At 42.5% G+C, this 17,717-nt stretch overlaps 1 protein-coding gene across 1 annotated transcript in view; it reads left to right on the top strand.

The window, feature by feature from the left end:
- PPP4R3B (protein phosphatase 4 regulatory subunit 3B) overlaps window positions 1–17,717 on the top strand; it is a gene marked incomplete at its 5' end in the record, with an annotated part of 43,668 nt that continues 25,951 nt past the window's right edge. The window contains 4 exons of the mRNA XM_014518965.1: window positions 1–106; window positions 1,372–1,427; window positions 8,018–8,116; window positions 14,661–15,284. Coding sequence (XP_014374451.1) covers window positions 1–106; window positions 1,372–1,427; window positions 8,018–8,116; window positions 14,661–15,284 — 885 coding nt within the window. The remainder of the gene's footprint in view (window positions 107–1,371; window positions 1,428–8,017; window positions 8,117–14,660; window positions 15,285–17,717) is intronic.

Genomic DNA, 17,717 nt, shown 5'->3' on the forward strand with positions numbered 1-17,717 from the left:
CTCAACGAGGACCGGCAATGGGACGACCGCGGCACCGGGCACGTCTCCACTACCTACGTGGAGCGGCTCAAGGGGATGTCGCTGCTGGTGCGGGCCGAGGCGGACGGTGAGCGCGGCCGGGCCAAGGGGGGGCCTGGGTCTGCCCGCTCGCACTCTCCTCTCGGCTGGGCTGAGCCCGGCCTGCGGCTGCAGGGGTCTGAGACCGCCCCCCGCACACCGACCTTGTCCGGGGTACCCTTTGCGCCCCCTCTCCCTGCGGCTGAGGGGGCAGGAAGGGGGGCACACACACACACACCCCCCAAGCGTGAAGAGACTTGAGAACAGCACCTCTTCCTGCCGCCTCTAAGCCAGAAGTCCTTAGTCTGACCCCTAACTCTTGCCTTGAAGTGGCCTGCAGGGGCTGGGTCTCTGCCCTCACCACGAGGGACAGAGCCCATCTCTGAGCGAGTGGGTCATGTTCCCACCCCCTGCTTGTGTCCCCAGGTGCTCCTGCTGTGGCTGGTGTTGGGGCACGAGAAGCTCCACTTTGGGACTTCTTGGGTTGTGTTGGGACCAGGCAGGTGTGCGCATTTGTGCGTGCATGTGCATGTTTGTGCAGGGGGGGTACAGTGGTGGTAGTGTCCTGTTGAGATATGTTCACCTTTGTTTTTTTGGGTGAAAAACATAACTGGCAACTCGGTCAGCCAACAGGTGCTAATGTGCTAAATAAACCTTCTGAGCCTGGGATAGATTACCCCTGAGCTGTTGCCAGGCTACAAACACTCCCAGTATACACACACTGTCAAGCCTGTAGATTTGTAGGTGACTGGTTTAGGAAAGAGTTGGAGCAAAAGGACCATGTTCTTGGGTAGGCAAGCAGGGGGTTGCTGCAGTGTCTAATCTTCAGTGCTGGTATGTGGGCTTATAGAAGCGCCCTTCAAAAATGTCAGTTTGCCCCACAGAATTGAAGAAAATATGACAGTAAAATCCAAAGTAAATGGCTTACATATTAACAGAGTATTTTATTTCCGCTTGTCACCTAGCTTATTGGTGAGGTTGCAGGGAATTATGCTAAAGTGCAAAATGTCCTCCCAGGCTGGCTGGAGTATGTGAATGATTTAGAAGAGCAGCGTCCAACTTTTCAGGCAGGCATGCCACAAATTTAGCTGCTTGCCTTTCCTGAGTGCCAGTCGGAACCCCTTCACTAGCCCAGTTGGCTACTCTGTTTTCTGTACCCTGACCTTTCTCCCAGTCTCTCGTGTGCCATGCAGAGGCCACTGCAAGTTGGTCATCCCTGATATAGAGCATATGTTGATGGCCTGCTGTTGGAAGAGCCGTGGAGATGTATGTTTTGCTAAACTGATTTTGGTATAATTCTTGTCACCTTGTCAGGTTCGCTACTTTTGGAATCGAAGATCATTCCAAACACCGCATATCAGAAACAGCAGGCAAGTATTTGTTTTTTCTGATTTCATATTACTAACTTGGCAACCTAATCAGTGTTGGTTTTCAGAACAAGGGAAAACATTTCCACAAAAAACTCCTGATGTGTCTATTTTCTTTACAGGGTAACAATTTGTTTACAAGCTTGAAAAACATAGTTAATCTTGTAAATTCATCTTCTGGTACAAGACCTTGTTGGCTCTTAAGAATTATAGAGACTGTGTAATTTGGGGAATAACTTGAACTCATAAAAATAGAAATAGTCAGGTAGAGGCATATACCTGACCCGCTAACTCAGTAGTGTATGAAATAATTGTCTTGTTCAGGAAGACGGCACCTCTACTGGGAGTGTTTCTCGCACTCCTTTCTTTAGTATTTCTCTGAAAACAGCATCAAGGAACCTGCATGGGGGGTGGGGGGAGGAGAATTTTGTGCAAACCTTGAAAAACCTAATAGCCTAAGAATAGTGACTGTTAAAGTCTTTCTCACCCTGTCTAATTATACTTTGGGAGGCCAGCCTTCTGTAATTCCAAGGAATGAAACAGTTAGGTACCATACTAACGTCATGTTAATAGTGTTTAATCCCTTTAAATATACAACTACATCTACTTTGCTTTTATTAGTCATTTCCCTGTTTTTATCCTCCTCTTACCCCCCCCCACCCCCAGTTCTCATGGGTTATTGTAGTGCTCTTTCCATACTCCTTTTTTTTCCCCCCTAAATAAATTCCTTCCCTTTTTATGACTTCCAAAAGTGACTTAAAAATCTTAGGTTTCTACATTTATGAGTACAGAAATATGCATATGAAGGAATATTATTAAGGTATATTGTATTTAGTGTTGAACACAGCAAAATTATTGTTTTGGTTTCATTTAATCTTACAGTGACCTCCAGTCTTGGATCTAGATCCTCTGAAGATTGTGTTACCTACTTTCAGAAGTTTCTTTTTTTGGATGAAAGTGGTATTGTGTGAGTGGAGTATAGAGAGGACCTAGGAAGGTTGTGATTGGGAAGAAAGAAGGATGGTCTTTAAAGTAGCTGGGATTTTTCAGTGCCCTGCACAGAAATATCAGGATAGATTTGAACTGGATTTTGCACTTAATCTCTTTATGAAATTGAATCCAGACAAAACAGAGGTGATAGTGGTGGGCAGACCACTTGACTTGGCAGGGATTGGGACACCTATTCTGTTGACAGTGTACAATCTCCCCTTGTATCTCAGAGTTTCAGGCTTGGGTTACTTCTAGCTCTTCTGCTGCTCCTGGGTCTTTGGTCAGCAGTGTGGATGTGAGCACCTTTCGCCAGCTTATGGGAAGGCTGTGACCTTTTTTTCAGATTCAGTTCTGGCCACCATCATCCATGTCTTCAAGGCTAGACTACTGTGCTTTGCTCTGTGGGGCTTCCCTTGAAGACCGCCTGGAAACTAGAACACCGTGCCATGCCTTGTGATGGGAGTGAGCTGCCAGGAACATACAACCCTGCTGCTCCAGACTTTGTACTGGTTCCCAGTAGTTTTCTGGGTGTAATTCAGGGTGCTGGTTGTAGCTTAGAATGTTCTAAATTATCTGGATCTTACATGCCTAATAAACTGCCTTCTCCCTTATGCTTCATTGTGATCCCAGAGTTTGACTGAGAGCAACTTCTGACAAGTACTACTAATACACCAAAAATGCAAAAGACAATCGCCTTCCTAGCTGGGCAAACAAAGCTAGGCTGACATATTGTTCGGAGGGGCTCTGTTTTATGTTGATACTCTACTTGCTTTTTAAGTTGTTTTATAAGTTATTGTAAGCTCCTCTGAGCCTCTTTTGGGAAGTGACATATAGGGTATGTCTACACACGTGATTAATGTGACTGAATAAACTCCGGCACGGTTCATGCTGGTGTTTGTTGTTTCCAGGCACCATGTTTACACATGCACCCAGGACCATAGCACATTGAGCCAGGTCCAAGCAGCCCTGGCCAGCAGGGGGCCCCAGGATCAGTTCCAGCCTGGGGCTGCTCCAGCCTGACACATTGTGCTGTGGAGAGGCTGGCTGGGGCAGGAGGGTACTCCAGTACGGGACTGCATGGCAGAAGGCCCCCGCGCTGAGGCACCTTTGTGCCGCAGCCAGCCCCATGAGTGTCTACACATGCATTGCAGTGTTCTAAATAAGAGTGCTGTAGGATAACACTTGTGTTGAGTACTAATCTATGGCAGCATTTATTTACTGTGGCCTAATAGGGCTGCACGTGTAGATGCTGAGACTACTGTAGAGCTAATCAAGCAATTCTGCAGTAAGCATCTCGTGTGGACGCACCCATATAATGTTGCTGAACAGGCAAGGTGGTTTCTTTGGCCTTTTTTGTCCTAGGACTCTATATATCTGCCTCTTTCCTAAGAGCCCTCTGTATAAAGATGGTAGTAAAGTTCTAGAAGGCACCACAGTGTCTCTGGCTCTCCTTTTGAGGGGGAGAGAAATTTTAAAACTCTTTGTATGCCTTGATTTGTTTTGGATCCTGTTTTTGTTAAATTCAGTATTTTTAAGGAAAGAGAAGTTAGGATATTTGAATATGTCTATGTGGAAGGTCATTCTCCACACATTGGAAAGATTTTTCTGATGAGAAATATTTTGTGGTATTTCCAAAAAGATGATTAGACTGTCATCTTGTCTAGTTGCTTCTGGAAGTTCATTCTGTTTCGCATGTAGTGTCCTCAACTCTTCTGTGCTGCTTTAGGACAGTGCAAATCAAAACCCATGATAAAGCACAACTGCCTTAGCTGTTAAACTGCTGCCTTTGTTCCTAGGTATGGAGGATTGCAACAGTTAAACCTATGTACTAGAAAGCCATGGCTTACCTTAACATTTTGCCTGATCATATCAGATCTAGATAAGGCCAACCATAAAGGAGATCAGGTAACTTTCCATTATTGTTGTCTGAGTATTGAAGTAATAGTACATAACCTAAGGTCTTCAGACTACTGAGCAATTTAACAGTTATGGAGAGATTCCTTCGATGGGTAGTACAGAAGAAAGTTCCTGCTCCTGCCTAGTATGATATGCATCTTGTAAGAGTTCAGCTGATATAATTAATTCAGGAGGTAATATTGGGCACAGGTTGTGTTGCTGAACAGGTGAGATTTATTTCTTTTGCATTCTCTGTTCTAGGATTTTATTTCTGTCTCTTACCTGAGAAGGTACTCTGCTTTGTAATTTAGAGTGATGTATTTAAGGGTGGCTAGCACAACCTTTCTCCAACCAAAGAACACCCACAAGGTAGTGGGTGTTCGGATTTTGAGGCATCCTAAACTCGCCTTACCTCTGGAGGTTGCAACATTATGGTATTTTGTAGGAGCTACCCTGCCATAAGTAGCCCCACCATGTTGCCACCAGGCCCTCCAGTTAGATGCAGTTTACAGTCATACCCAGGACCCGAACAAGGGTGGCTACGCTGCGAAACAGTGTTTAAGTTGCTTTGTCCTCAGTAATACCGCATTTATTCACGTGTGTTGCTAAGACTTTTGGAAATGTATCCTATGGATCTGTGTTGTGGTAAGATTACCATTCAGTTAATTCTTTAATGGGAGAATGTTTGTTCTTTCTGAGCACACTGGCAGAATTTGTGTTTAATACTGCATTAGAATTGCCCTGAGTCAAATGTTAGTGTTTAATGCCATACATGTGACTTGTTCTGGAAGGAGGCGGTCGATTATAGAGCATGAAGCACAGAATTTGTATTTTAGCAGCAACTTGCATTCATGAGAGAGCTGCAGTGTGGGTTTTTGGTTGTTGTTTTTTTTTAAAGGACAGATGAGCAGAATTGGAGGAGTGAATTCTGAGTAATTGTGGAAAGGTGGTATATGTTTGAGTGGTGCTAAATCTTCATTCGTGCTATGTAGCGCTGTTTTAGTGACTGACAAGTTGTGCTCACTCGGGTAGTAGCCCATACCAACTTTTGTGCCAGTCAATTCAGAGTACAGATCAGGGGCAGGATTTTTGTGTGCAGATTGGGGTTGAAATAAGGATAAAAACAACTTTGCAGTGACTACAGCTTACTCTTCTTGTTAGGAATAAAGGGGTAAGTGTCTGTACTTCTTCCGTCTTTGATACTTGTCTAATGTTTCCCATATGAAAACACTTGCCTGGGGAGCTGGATTAACTGGTCATCAACAGAATTAATCATTTATTAATATTTGGAATGAGATCCATCACTTAACCTTCCATACACAGAGGGGAGTCCAAAACATGTTTCTGGCATAAGTAAGAAGGGACGGTTGGTGAGCTCCATGGCACTGTATATCACTTTATTTCCCATTGAAGACTCTGCATATTTACATTGGCTAGGTTTATACTCAGCAGGTTTTATTTTTGTCTGATTGCTATGCTGGTCTTTACGGAACATTCCACACACTTCTTTCAGGCTATAAAGTGATTCCTAGGATTCCATACTAGCCTCTTCAAATGCGTGAAGTACCTCATTTCATTGGCAATTAACTAATCACTTACCTACATGGTAGTTATAGTAGCATAAGATAGAGTGGATTTAAAATTATATGTTGTGCAGATGTTTTATTTATTCTTTGTCTACATCAGGGCTGTCAAACTTGCCTTGGGCCTGCTCTGGACTACAGGGGCTGCTCCCAGGCCGGAACCAGAGGGCAGCGTGGGTCCAGGTGGCTGCATGGAGCTGTGTTGGGACAGTGTAGAGCTTGAGTAGCATGGATCCTTGGGTGAATGGGTGCACCGAGTTGTATTTTGGGCAGTGACGTGGAGCTGGAGCCAGCAGCATGCCGTGGCGCAGAAATGGTAGCTCCTCAGATCTGTGCTATTGTCCAGTCAGAGCTCTGACACCACACGTTCCTGGCTCCTTGTTAATGCACGCTCCCAGTTTTGCAGTGCCCCAACACAGCTCCATGCCACCATATACCCTAGGCCTCAGCTTCTGCACACCCCTGGCACTGCCAGCCAGCCAGAGCTCTACACTGCTGCCCAGATGCAGCTCCATATTGCTATCTGGCAGCCTGAAGCTCTGGCTAGTCTGCAGGACTAGGGGAATGTGGTAGCATGGAGCCAATGGCGTACATTTCTGGTATTCCACCAGGCCACTGGTGGGCTGAATGCAGTGGTTCAACAGGCTAGATATTTACCTGGTCTACACTCACCTGTCTCTGCTGCCAGAAGTTTTGGTGACAGCCAAGCCCCCAGAGCATATGCGCATGCACACACTTAAAACCTCACATGGCTCCACTCTGCTGTGACACCAGAGCATCAAGGGCACTCTGGGAAGTTTTAAGGGAACTTGGAAGTTGGCAGGATGCAGAAGAGTACATATGTGGTTTCTGCTGGTAACTTGATGGCAGCAGAAGTCTTACTGTGCCCAATGGGTGCAATAATTATGCCAGTAGAAAGAAAGGTTCTGATACTGCAAAGAATCCTGGACTGTGAACATGCCCAGAGTTCTGGCAGTGAAACTTGAGTTCTTCTGGGAAAATTCTAGTGTAGGCTCCCCTTAAGAATTCCTTTTTGGTTTAGCTTATGTTGCTTTGGAAGCAGCCTAAACAAGATTAGCCCCCAAAAGAGGGGGCTTTTATTCCAAATTAAAAACCTTCAGAAAAGAAATTATGCTAGTATAATTCATAAAAGTTTCCTGTTTAGGCAAATCTTAACTCTAGCAGGGATATCAAACTCACCAGGCTCCATAGGCTAATGGAGTGGTACGGAGCTGGTACATGGGCCAGATTGGGCCCGCAGACTGACTGAGCATCACATGCAGCGCACATCCCAGACTGGTCCAGCATGCTTTGTGTGATAGAAAGGGAGATCTTATCCCTTCACAATAACTGCAAATGAGAAACTCCACGAGTTTCCTGTACCCTCTATAACTATTTTTCTTTCTGTAGCATTATGGTAACTAGAGAACCAGAGATACGGTATTGTTAATTCTCTTCTGTTGAGCAAAGAAATTCCCAAAATTTGTGTGTTCCATTTTAGAACTGCTTTAATAAGTTTTGTGTGGTTTGCTACCCTCAGAAGTCTTATTCCTTCTTTTTCCAATTCTTAAAAGTTGCAAAATTTACAACCAAAAGAAACACATTTACTATTTCCATAGTAAAAACCAACCATCCATGGCATTGACTCATAAAGTAGATAACATTTTTACGTAGATAGATGTGAATTGAGTAGCACTGTAGTCAAGCCAGGGCTGGACTTGGATGAGTCTTGGAAAGTAAGACTTCTCAGATCCACTTTATAAATGTTCCTAGGATTTATTTTCCTTGAATTTATCCAAAAATTCTAAGGATCCTACCATCCTTTAGGATTCACTGTTGGCAAATACAGAAGAGGAATGGAATGGACTGGGGAAAGAATTTCGAAGAAAAAATGAAGTTTTGTAGTGATGCTTGAATGAAAATGTGGTAAAAGGTTTGTTAACTTGTTAGCAGAACTGTAATTTAATCTTTTAGATGCTATGTGCTATTTTATCTGATAAATTTAATATTGTTATAGTAATTACATCCTTAATTTTTTTTTAAACTTATTTTACACCTTCAGTCAGTTTTGCATTATATGCTGGAAATATGTTTGGAAAATAATAAATATTTATTTTTAAATAGGACACCTTGATTGTTTGGTCAGAAGCAGAGAATTATGATTTAGCTCTGAGCTTTCAAGAAAAAGCTGGCTGTGATGAAATTTGGGAAAAAATCTGCCAGGTACAGTAAACTTTAATTTCTTTAGTATTTTGCAGTTTTGATTTGTCCTGTTTGCATATTTTTTGTGCTATAATTATAAAGTTAAGTATAAGGTAAGTGGTGGTTGACACTGATGTGTGCAGCTGCTCAGTTCTTATTATACACGTGTTTTGCTAAACACATTATTTTCCACTATATATACTATACATACTTTTTTTTAATCTATCTGATAATTTCATCATCTTCAGCCCATGAATGGGCTGTTGTCTTTCTTTGTCACAGTTACTATTTAGTAATACATTCCAGACAGGTAGAATTTTAAAGATTCATGACTTAGAAACGCTGGTTTTCACTGGTCTCTGGTGCGAAAGCAAGGCCATCTTAATTTGATGATGCAAACTGGGACTGAAAAACACACATTTATTTGATTATCTGCTATTGTTCTTGACAGTTATTTTTTTAGTGATTTACTCTTCTTTGTAATTAGTTTTATTAAAAATAAAACAAAATCTAATAAGCCACTTACAGTAATGAGAACATACCTCTGAATAAGGTATGTACTACGTGCCAAACTCTCTTCCAGGTTGAAGCACATAAGGTAAAGCTGGATCCTGTAATGTACGGAGCTTTTAATTGTAAATATCACACTAGCATAAAATCAATACAAGAAGAAAAAGAAGGTTTTTTTGAGATTAGGAATTAACTTTGGCTCCTTCAGGTTGCCATGCACATTACATTTTAAAATGGCCCAAAATTCTAATATAATAAAAGCCTTTGTCTGTCTTTCTGTCGGCATCTCTCTGGGCCAACTGTGCATGTGCCGCTGAGAGGGCACGTGCTGATTGGCTGCAAGGGCCCAGAGCATTACGGACAGAGGGAGCCACTGTACTTCCTCCCCTTCCCCCTCAACAGCTGGCAGGGATGGGGAGTGGGGTTCCGGTGGCAGTGCCCCCCTGCCACCACCATGCGCCGCCGCTGCCCCCACCATTCTGGGGACCCTTCCCCCCGCCGGGGGGGGCCCCCAGTGATTCATGACAGGCAATTTGCTAGTATGGTTATGATTTCTGATTAAACTACTAAAATTATCTCTTTGCTTTCTGAGCTTACATAGTCTTTATGCCCCTCTTAATGTCACTGCTGTGGTTGCAGTGTAGTTTACATAGTCTGTTCTTCTAGTTCTAGGTATCAGTGGGCAAAAAACTATTGACTTTTCACCAATTGTTGAAAATTGGAAGAACCAAAACTGGAAAATGGGGAGTGCACAGTGCCATGGGCATTTAGCAAAGAGCTAGAGCAGGGGTGGGCAAAATACGGAATGCAGGCGGGATACGGCCCATGAGGCCGTTGTATCCAGCCTGCGGGGCCCCTAAAAAAATTTGGAAAATTAATATTTCTCTGCCTTTGGTTCCTGTCAAAAATAACAGGAACCAAGGGCAATAGGACCCAGGGGAAGCCCAGCAGGCTCCAACAACAGTGGGGCCTGCCCGGCCCCTCCCCTGTTCCCCAGCTGGAAGCCCCAGCTGGGGTTTCTGGGCCCTGAGCACCATGGCTGCCCCAGTGGGGGAAGCTCAGGTAAGGTGGGTGTGTCCTTCACAGGGAAGGAGTGTGGAGGGGAGGGAAGTGGCCCCTCCCCACCCATGCCCGGTGACCCGTGCTGCAGCTGCTCACAGCCCACATGGGGCTTCCTGTGCCTGCTCCGGACAACCCCATGCGGCCTGCTAGTGCCTGCAGCGCAGGGCACCAGGCATGGGAGGGGCCGCTTCCCCCCCAGCTTTTCTCTGGGCTCCTTCCCTGCGTGGAGAAAAGCAGCCCCTCACACGCCCTGTGGCCGGCGCCCCGCACTGCAGGCGCTTACAGCCCGCACAGGGCTGTCCAGAGCAGGCGCAGGCAGCCCCAGGCAGGCTGCGAGCAGCTGCAGCATGGGGCACCAGGCATGGGGTGGGGAGGGGCTGCTCCCCCCCCACTCAGCACCACCTTGTAACCCAGCCCCACTGCCAGGCTGGCAGCACGGGTGGGTTACAGGCTCCCCTGGACAGCCCTGCGCGGGCTGCGAGCACCTGTAACGCGGGGCGCCGGCCATGGGTGCAGGTGAGGAGCCACGTTTCCCCACGCTGAGCACCAGCTTCATCCCTGCCGGTGAGCAGGGGGTCGGGGCTGTGCACTGCCCCCCACCTGTGCACTGGGTGCAAGCAGGCGGGGAGCCAGTGGGAGCACAGGGCCCTCACCAATGTCCCGGGCCCAGAGCAGGTTGGCAGGAGCGCAGGGTCCCAGCCGGCAGGGGCTCTGTGGAGCTGGGCCAGCTCCCCCCCCGCTGCTTGTGCAGCCCCGCTCCACGGACCCCTGCCAGCCTGTGCCCCACTCTGGGCCCCACCAGTGCTTGCCCTGGGACATTGGTCCCAAGATGGTGACCAGGGAGCGGGGCACCTGTCAAGGGGCGGGGCTACCCATGCAGCCCTCAACAGCGTGCCAAAACTGGGTAAGCGGCCCTCCACTCAAAATAATTGCCCATGCCTGAGCTAGAGCTTCATCTACCCCTCTAATTATAGATCAATGAATGGAAGAAATTAATATGTTTCATCATACCTTTTTGGTGTGAAGGAGGGATAGTGAAATTTAACAAGTCCTTGATACAAAGGGCCCTTGTGGCTGTAGTAAGATTTGTATACTGAAACTGAGTGTACACACTTGCACATGCAGTTACATGCATCTATAAAGTGAGACTGTAGTGCAGCTAATTAAAAGTATCTTGTCACAGCACAGGATTGAAACAAGATGATATAAGGGAAGGTATGCTACTTTGGAATAATGCTTATCTAAGTTTTGGGCATAGATAAGCAAGTTTCTTGTCTGGGGATTGAGGATGACTGCAGACCTTTTGAGCCTGTTGTTCTTCCAAGCTGAAACCTACCACCACCTGTTCAGATTTATTAAAGCGGTAGTAAAGTGTCAGTAGTTAGCTAGCATACTGACTTTGTGTACTCAGAATAATGGAATATATATCTTAGCATTTTTTGCGAAGGAAATGAGTTAGGTGAAAAGCATTAGAAATGGAAGGTCAGGCTTGTTACTTCTTGGTGTCCAGTTGAAATGCATCTCAGATGGTGGCAATTAAAAGTTTTCTTTTAGCAATTCAGTGGTGTTTGAAATTAATTGGTCTTGGTTAACATCCTTATAAATAGGTGTCTAAAAGGGAGGAGGGAGAAACACCATTGCAAGTCTTGTTTCTGGTGAGACTGAGACATCAAACAAGGATTTATGTTGGTTTGAAAATGGACTATTTTTTCTCCCCTGAGAGGTGTTCTCATAATAAAGCTGAAATACATTATGAAAGCAGTGAGAGGCAGCTGGTATTCAAGACCCTCAATTTGACCAGTAGGCTAATTAGTAAAAAAGCAGGTAGCTTCTTAATATCAAGACCTGAAGAACCACAACATTTGACATAGTGAAAGAGTCTTAAGACCAATATTAAGGTGAATGGATAGATCTTTGTAAGGAAGCTTAGTTAAAAATTAATGAACTGCTTGTACCAAGTTCAGCACAAAACATTTAGCAGAGAACTTAAGTTTCTTATTGTGAGACTTTTGTTAATAATTAGGCACATAAGTTTGCCTGATCATTGATGTATGTTACTTTTTCTTTCCTACATAGTGAACACATCTACACATGCATTAATGCACCGTAATTACAGCGCATTAAGTTTACTACCTGTAATAACAGGTACTAACTTAATGCATTGTAATTGGTGCTGCTGTGCTGTAGTGTTGGCACATGTTGTTCACATGACACTAATGTGCAGTAGACTAATTTTACTGTACATTAGCACAGCTTTTGCCATGACATGCTAATACTCAGTAGAACTCATCTACTGTGCTTCTAGCATTTACTCCTAGTTTATATACTTTGGAAAATAACTTCTGAATTTAGAGAGGTATATTATTGTCTTCCTAACCAGTAGGCACAAAAATTGTCTGAAGACACACATCCTGGCGCTAGTGTACAATTTAAGCACCTGGACAGCACATTAGCTAGTTTTTGTGGAGTAGGATCACAGAGAAGTTTTCATGTGCTCTCAGATGCTTTGCCCAACCTTTAGCTGAGCAGCTTCTGAATGACCTGAGTTTCCTCTATGAGAGTAGGGGGATGGATAGTGTACAGATTTCCCTTGCTTTATGTAGGTTCTATATGTGCAAATTCGCTCTTATGCGATGACCCTTTTTATACAAAAAATGTGTTTATATGCAAAGTAAATTCACTCTTATGCGATTGGTGTGGTGGAAGCCCTCAATCAGCTGCCATTATAGTAAGGTTCACTGTTGGCGAGTACCAGAATTGTCTTGTAGAAGTGGTAGAAATGGTTCTACAGGTCAGTACACGTGAGGTCTCAGAACATTTGTTACATTGTAGAATGGGTTCCCTTTATGCGAATTTGAGTTATGCACCGTTTTCCAGGAATGCATGTACAGCATAAAGTGAGGGAAACCTGTATTTGTACAGAAGTAGATTTACTGACCTCTCTCAAATCTCTGCCTAAGCAAGCTACATGTAAGCTCCAGGAAAGCCAATAGCCAAAATATCTGTGCTTCTGTTCATTATGTAATTTGGGATTGATAGTACTTCTCAAATTCATAGCAATGTTGGGAGGATTAATTTAAAGTCTGTAAAACATTCTAATGAGAAGGTATTGGGTGCCATATAAGAGCCTCGGATGTGAACACATTCTGTTCCGCTGCAGTAAATCCATACACGATAGGTGGCAGAGAATTACGCTGTATCAAGCTGCTTCTGCAGAGCAGTACTAGTATCAGTCAGGTAAGCAGTCTCCCTTTGTGTGGGAGAAGGAAGGAAATTCTTTGCTGTTCTCTCTTCAAGCGACCTCTCCAGCTTGGATGTTCTTGATTACTACCTTCATCTTCTTTGGGTCCTGGCAAAGCTGCAAAATATCCACTTGGATCTCTCGCCACCTTACAGTTCTGACAGAGCTAACTCTCACTCTTCCTGGTTTTCCTTCTGTCTTGCTTGATGATAGCATAGATAATGGAATTGATTCATTTGCTGATGGTTGATCAGTGTGTCTACAGAATGATGATAGTCTTGACCCTAGTATTGATTTGTGATGTAATGTCTTTGTGTCTGGCTTTCATCATTATACAGGAGAGTTGATTTATACGTAACATTTCAGTAAGCTTAGGTGGATATGCAAATTTAACTTCCTACAACTTGGGAGCCTTCAGAATGAACTTTCTGGGTAGTTCAGCTGTGACTTACTAAGAGATATGGCTACACAGTGAGATCCTCAAGCAAAATTCTTCAAGCAAAATTAATTAACCTTTGGGTTTACCCATCTTTATAAACTTCCTTCTGACAGGGCAATTGCCAGAAGCGTAAACTGACAGATTTGCTGTTGCTCAGGAATGGCTACAGACTTATTGTAGCCTACATTTACCATGTCAGAGTACTTTCCTTGGGTGTTTGATATTTTATATGGATGGCAATGCCACCTACTGCTGTAGTGCACCTTTGTAGTAGTACGGTATAACCTCATCAATCCGAATATCAAAAATCCAGAATTTTCAAAAATCCGGTACTTTTTTTTTTAAGCTTTCCCGGATGTGAAGGAGGAAGCTTGCACACGGCGGCTACCACCGCCATCCACCACCCCACTCCATGTGTGGCCACTGCTCTAGGACCAGCTACCGCTCCAGTTTCAAAAACACGACATTTTCCAATTTCTGGCAGGTGCTCAGTCCTGAGCATGCCAGATTTATGAGGTTATACTGTACTGCCAAATTGCAGTTTACAACTCAATTAGAACCTCATTCAACAAATATATGAATTGTGCGTATTTAGCTAGTTACTAAGTCGAAATGATCTCAGCTTGTGCTTGTACTTCAGTTTTACTTCCATTTTTATATTCCTTTCAAAGCCATGTATTAAATAGAGCTTGTGCTTCCCCAGTCCACAAAAGGCATTATTCTTTAAATACATGTGTACAATATATGCCTACGGTATATGTATGCTACCTCTGCCTCCTTGCAGATTTTAACAGCTTCTAAAATATTGTTCAGTCAAGTTAAAAGTGAGCAAAGACCATTGGAAAGACTGATGTTGGAAAGTCAGTTTGATCTGAGATAATAAACTAGACACAATCTGTTTAATAGTAGTGGTGATAGTAGTAGTGTTACTGATTAATTTATCTGAATTATTATGCATGTGTTGATATTTTTCAGTCTGCCCTGCTTGGTTGTTGAGATATTTTGTTCAAATAACATAATCTTGGAACAACATAAAAACTTCTGAGCATATAAGTATAATGAACCTTCTCAGCTGAAACTGTTTATGCATTGAATAGAACTGTTCCACCAGTCTAACAGGGATGTCTTTCCATGATTAGATAACACAGATGAATGGCTCTAAACCTCTTTCACCAGGATCCAAAAATCCATCTGTGCCATTTTACTGAAACTTTGGGGCAATTTTAAATTACCAGTTTGACTACTATTTTGTGTATGTGTACATATGAAATTTTTTTGGATGAAATAACCAATTGTTCACACTCTGGTTTTAGGTTCAAGGTAAGGATCCTTCAGTGGAAGTCACACAAGATCTCATTGATGAGTCAGAAGAAGAACGTTGTGAGGAAATGCCTGAAACCAGTCCTTTGATTGACCTTCCTGCTTGTGAACTCAACAAACTTGAAGAGATTGCTGACTTAGTTACCTCTGTTCTCTCCTCGCCCATCCGTCGAGAAAAGTTAGCACTGGCCTTGGAAAATGAAGGCTACATTAAAAAACTATTGCAGCTTTTTCAAGTTTGTGAGAATCTAGAGAACACGGAAGGCTTGCATCATTTGTATGAAATTATTAGAGGAATTTTATTCCTCAATAAAGCAACTCTATTTGAGGTGATGTTTTCCGACGAGTGTATTATGGATGTTGTTGGATGCCTCGAGTATGATCCTTCTTTGGCTCAGCCAAAACGGCACAGGGAGTTCTTGACCAAAACAGCAAAATTTAAGGAGGTTATACCTATAACAGACTCTGAACTACGGCAAAAGATCCACCAGACTTACAGGGTACAGTACATACAGGACATCATCTTGCCAACGCCATCAGTTTTTGAAGAGAATTTTCTTTCTACGCTCACTTCCTTTATTTTCTTCAACAAAGTTGAGATAGTCAGTATGTTGCAGGTAAGGAGACTTCCAGTTATAACAGATTCAACAAGTTAATCATGTACATTTATAATTCTGTTTACATAGTGTTTGTGGTGATGCCTCAGATTTCCAGCATATGTTACTTTTCTGTAATGTATTATAAATGAAGTTTTAAGTGCATATTATTTCAAATGGTTTTATCATTTGGCACTTTTAAAAACTGACTGCAAAACAGTAGAGAGAGGGTGAAAATTATGAATTTATTTGAAGAACCATAACTTCCACACATGTACAGGAGGATCCTTTGCTTGTGCCTGATGTGTACCAAAATACTTGTCACAGCAAATCGGTAAGCCTACAGTTCCAATAAGTATAGCAAGTATTATTCTGAACATATTGGCTACATTACTACTATTCTTTTGTAGTATCAGGTTAGTTCAGTTAGTTCCTATTTAAAAACTAGTATGTTAGTATTTTTTTTCTTAGTGGTATCCTAGGGTAGTTCTTACTAAATAGCAAAACTCTTATTGGGTCAAAAGAATGGAATATTACCAGATGACTATTAGCCAGGAATATATATGTGAAAGATGAATGGTTAGACCACCCAGAAAGGACATAAGGTAATGCCTGTGTAAAAAGCTGTTTATGCGCTGCACAAAATTGTGGGCATTTATTTTCCACCTCATATTCCGCTGTGCAAACTAAAGGGTGCCTGAGTGGGTTTACTCTGCTTTTGTCCTAGGCCTTTGGGGTGGGGGAATGTGCACCTAAATTATTCCTGACTAAACTGTCAGTTCTGTTTTGAATGTGGATAGTCTCTGGGAAATGGGAAGAATGAAGGAATCAAGATAACATGGTAGAAGACTGGAAAGAGATTGTTTAAAAAGATTTTCTTTACTTCTAGATGGTTGGCAGTATGAGGTTTTTAAGATTATGGCAATAGTTAATGGGTTCGATAAAATAAGAATAGGAAAAATAAAAACTCATGCTTACAAAGTTAATTTAAATAACCTGGGGTTTTGGAACCCTTTTAATATATGTGTGTATGTAAATTTTCTGCAGAAAAAAATGAAATTTTAAGTTTGTTATTTTTAATTAAATTTAAAGCATTTCTGTTTTCAGAGGCACTGTCCAAGATATTACACTGCTTCAGTTTGGGTTCTTTTTTCAAATACGACCTTTGTTCCAGGGTGCTATTTCTTTTGCAAGGCTTCATTAACTTGTTAGCGTATGTTTGTTTGCAACTAAACATTTGTACTGTGATACCTGTACAAAAATGAACTTCTCCATTTACTAGCTATTGAAGAGACTTTTAGTCCTTGAGATGTTCTGTCAACTTGGCTTTATACCCAGGCACTGTCACCCTGAATCCTAAAAAGAATGAAATCAACCCAAACTGTCAGTATTAAGTATCATCAAGGTGATAGCTGTTGGTCAGGCATGCTGATTGTACAAGTAGTGCATACTGATTTGTTCCTGTGCATAAAACTACTTCCCATAGACCACCTATTGCAGATTAGGGTAGCTGCTGCTGTGGCTAATGTACACGTAAATGAGAAGAAAATCTCTTCAGATAGTCTCCCCTGTTACAAAATGTGTTTTGTAGAGTAACTAGTAGAATGAAATCCTGATCCCTTCCTTTATCACGGTAGGAGTGAGTTCACCCTGATAAAACTATACCACCAAAAACTTAAATGGACAAGCTGCAGCAGCCAAGGGACTCATGGTGATATATACCTTAAGTTACTTGGTGATGCAGTTTAACAATTGCAACAAAAGCGATCTTGCTGCTGAAGCACACCTTGCAGGAGCTTTGCTGGTATAACTAGCTATACTTATCTTTTCCTTAACCTCCCTCACTCCCAAAGTAGCTTTCAGCAAACTTTTGTACAGACCTATACTAAATTACACTTTGCCACTGACCTTGGTCCAAAGGTGCTTTTTTTTTTTTAAATGAATTGACCACAGGATGAAGTTCCTCAACTTATAGTTTAATTGCTTGCTTGCAGAAAGTCTAGCATTTTTATATTCAAGAGTAAAGAAAAATAAAAGAGGTGGTAATGTGCTTCATTTGAATGTCAGGTATTTTTGTTTTGTAATGGAGTAACCTGTAAATTGCATTTCTTCAAATAGATGATGGTTAAACTCTAACCTTTTTGAGAATTCTGTTCATGTATGGCACTTGGTAATTACTCTGCAAATAAGTAAACTTTTGTAATGTTAAAGCAAGGATAAGAATAATAGCACAGTCACAAATTAATGTTGTATCAGGTAGGTGTTTCATGGTATGGTGCTGTTACTTCCCTGTGTACTTGGTACACAGGTAAAGGGTTTTAACATAGTTCAGTCAATATGGTGGATTACATGTTTTGTTTTTAAAACCCTAATATAATGTTGTTTTTACATTTTTAAGAGTGTATGTGGTATTTTTATAAGAAGAATGCCAAAATAGCATCTTGATTCAAGAGT

Source organism: Alligator sinensis, unplaced genomic scaffold (assembly GCF_000455745.1).
Source record: "Alligator sinensis unplaced genomic scaffold, ASM45574v1 scaffold432_1, whole genome shotgun sequence".
Classification (NCBI taxonomy): Eukaryota; Metazoa; Chordata; order Crocodylia; family Alligatoridae; genus Alligator; species Alligator sinensis.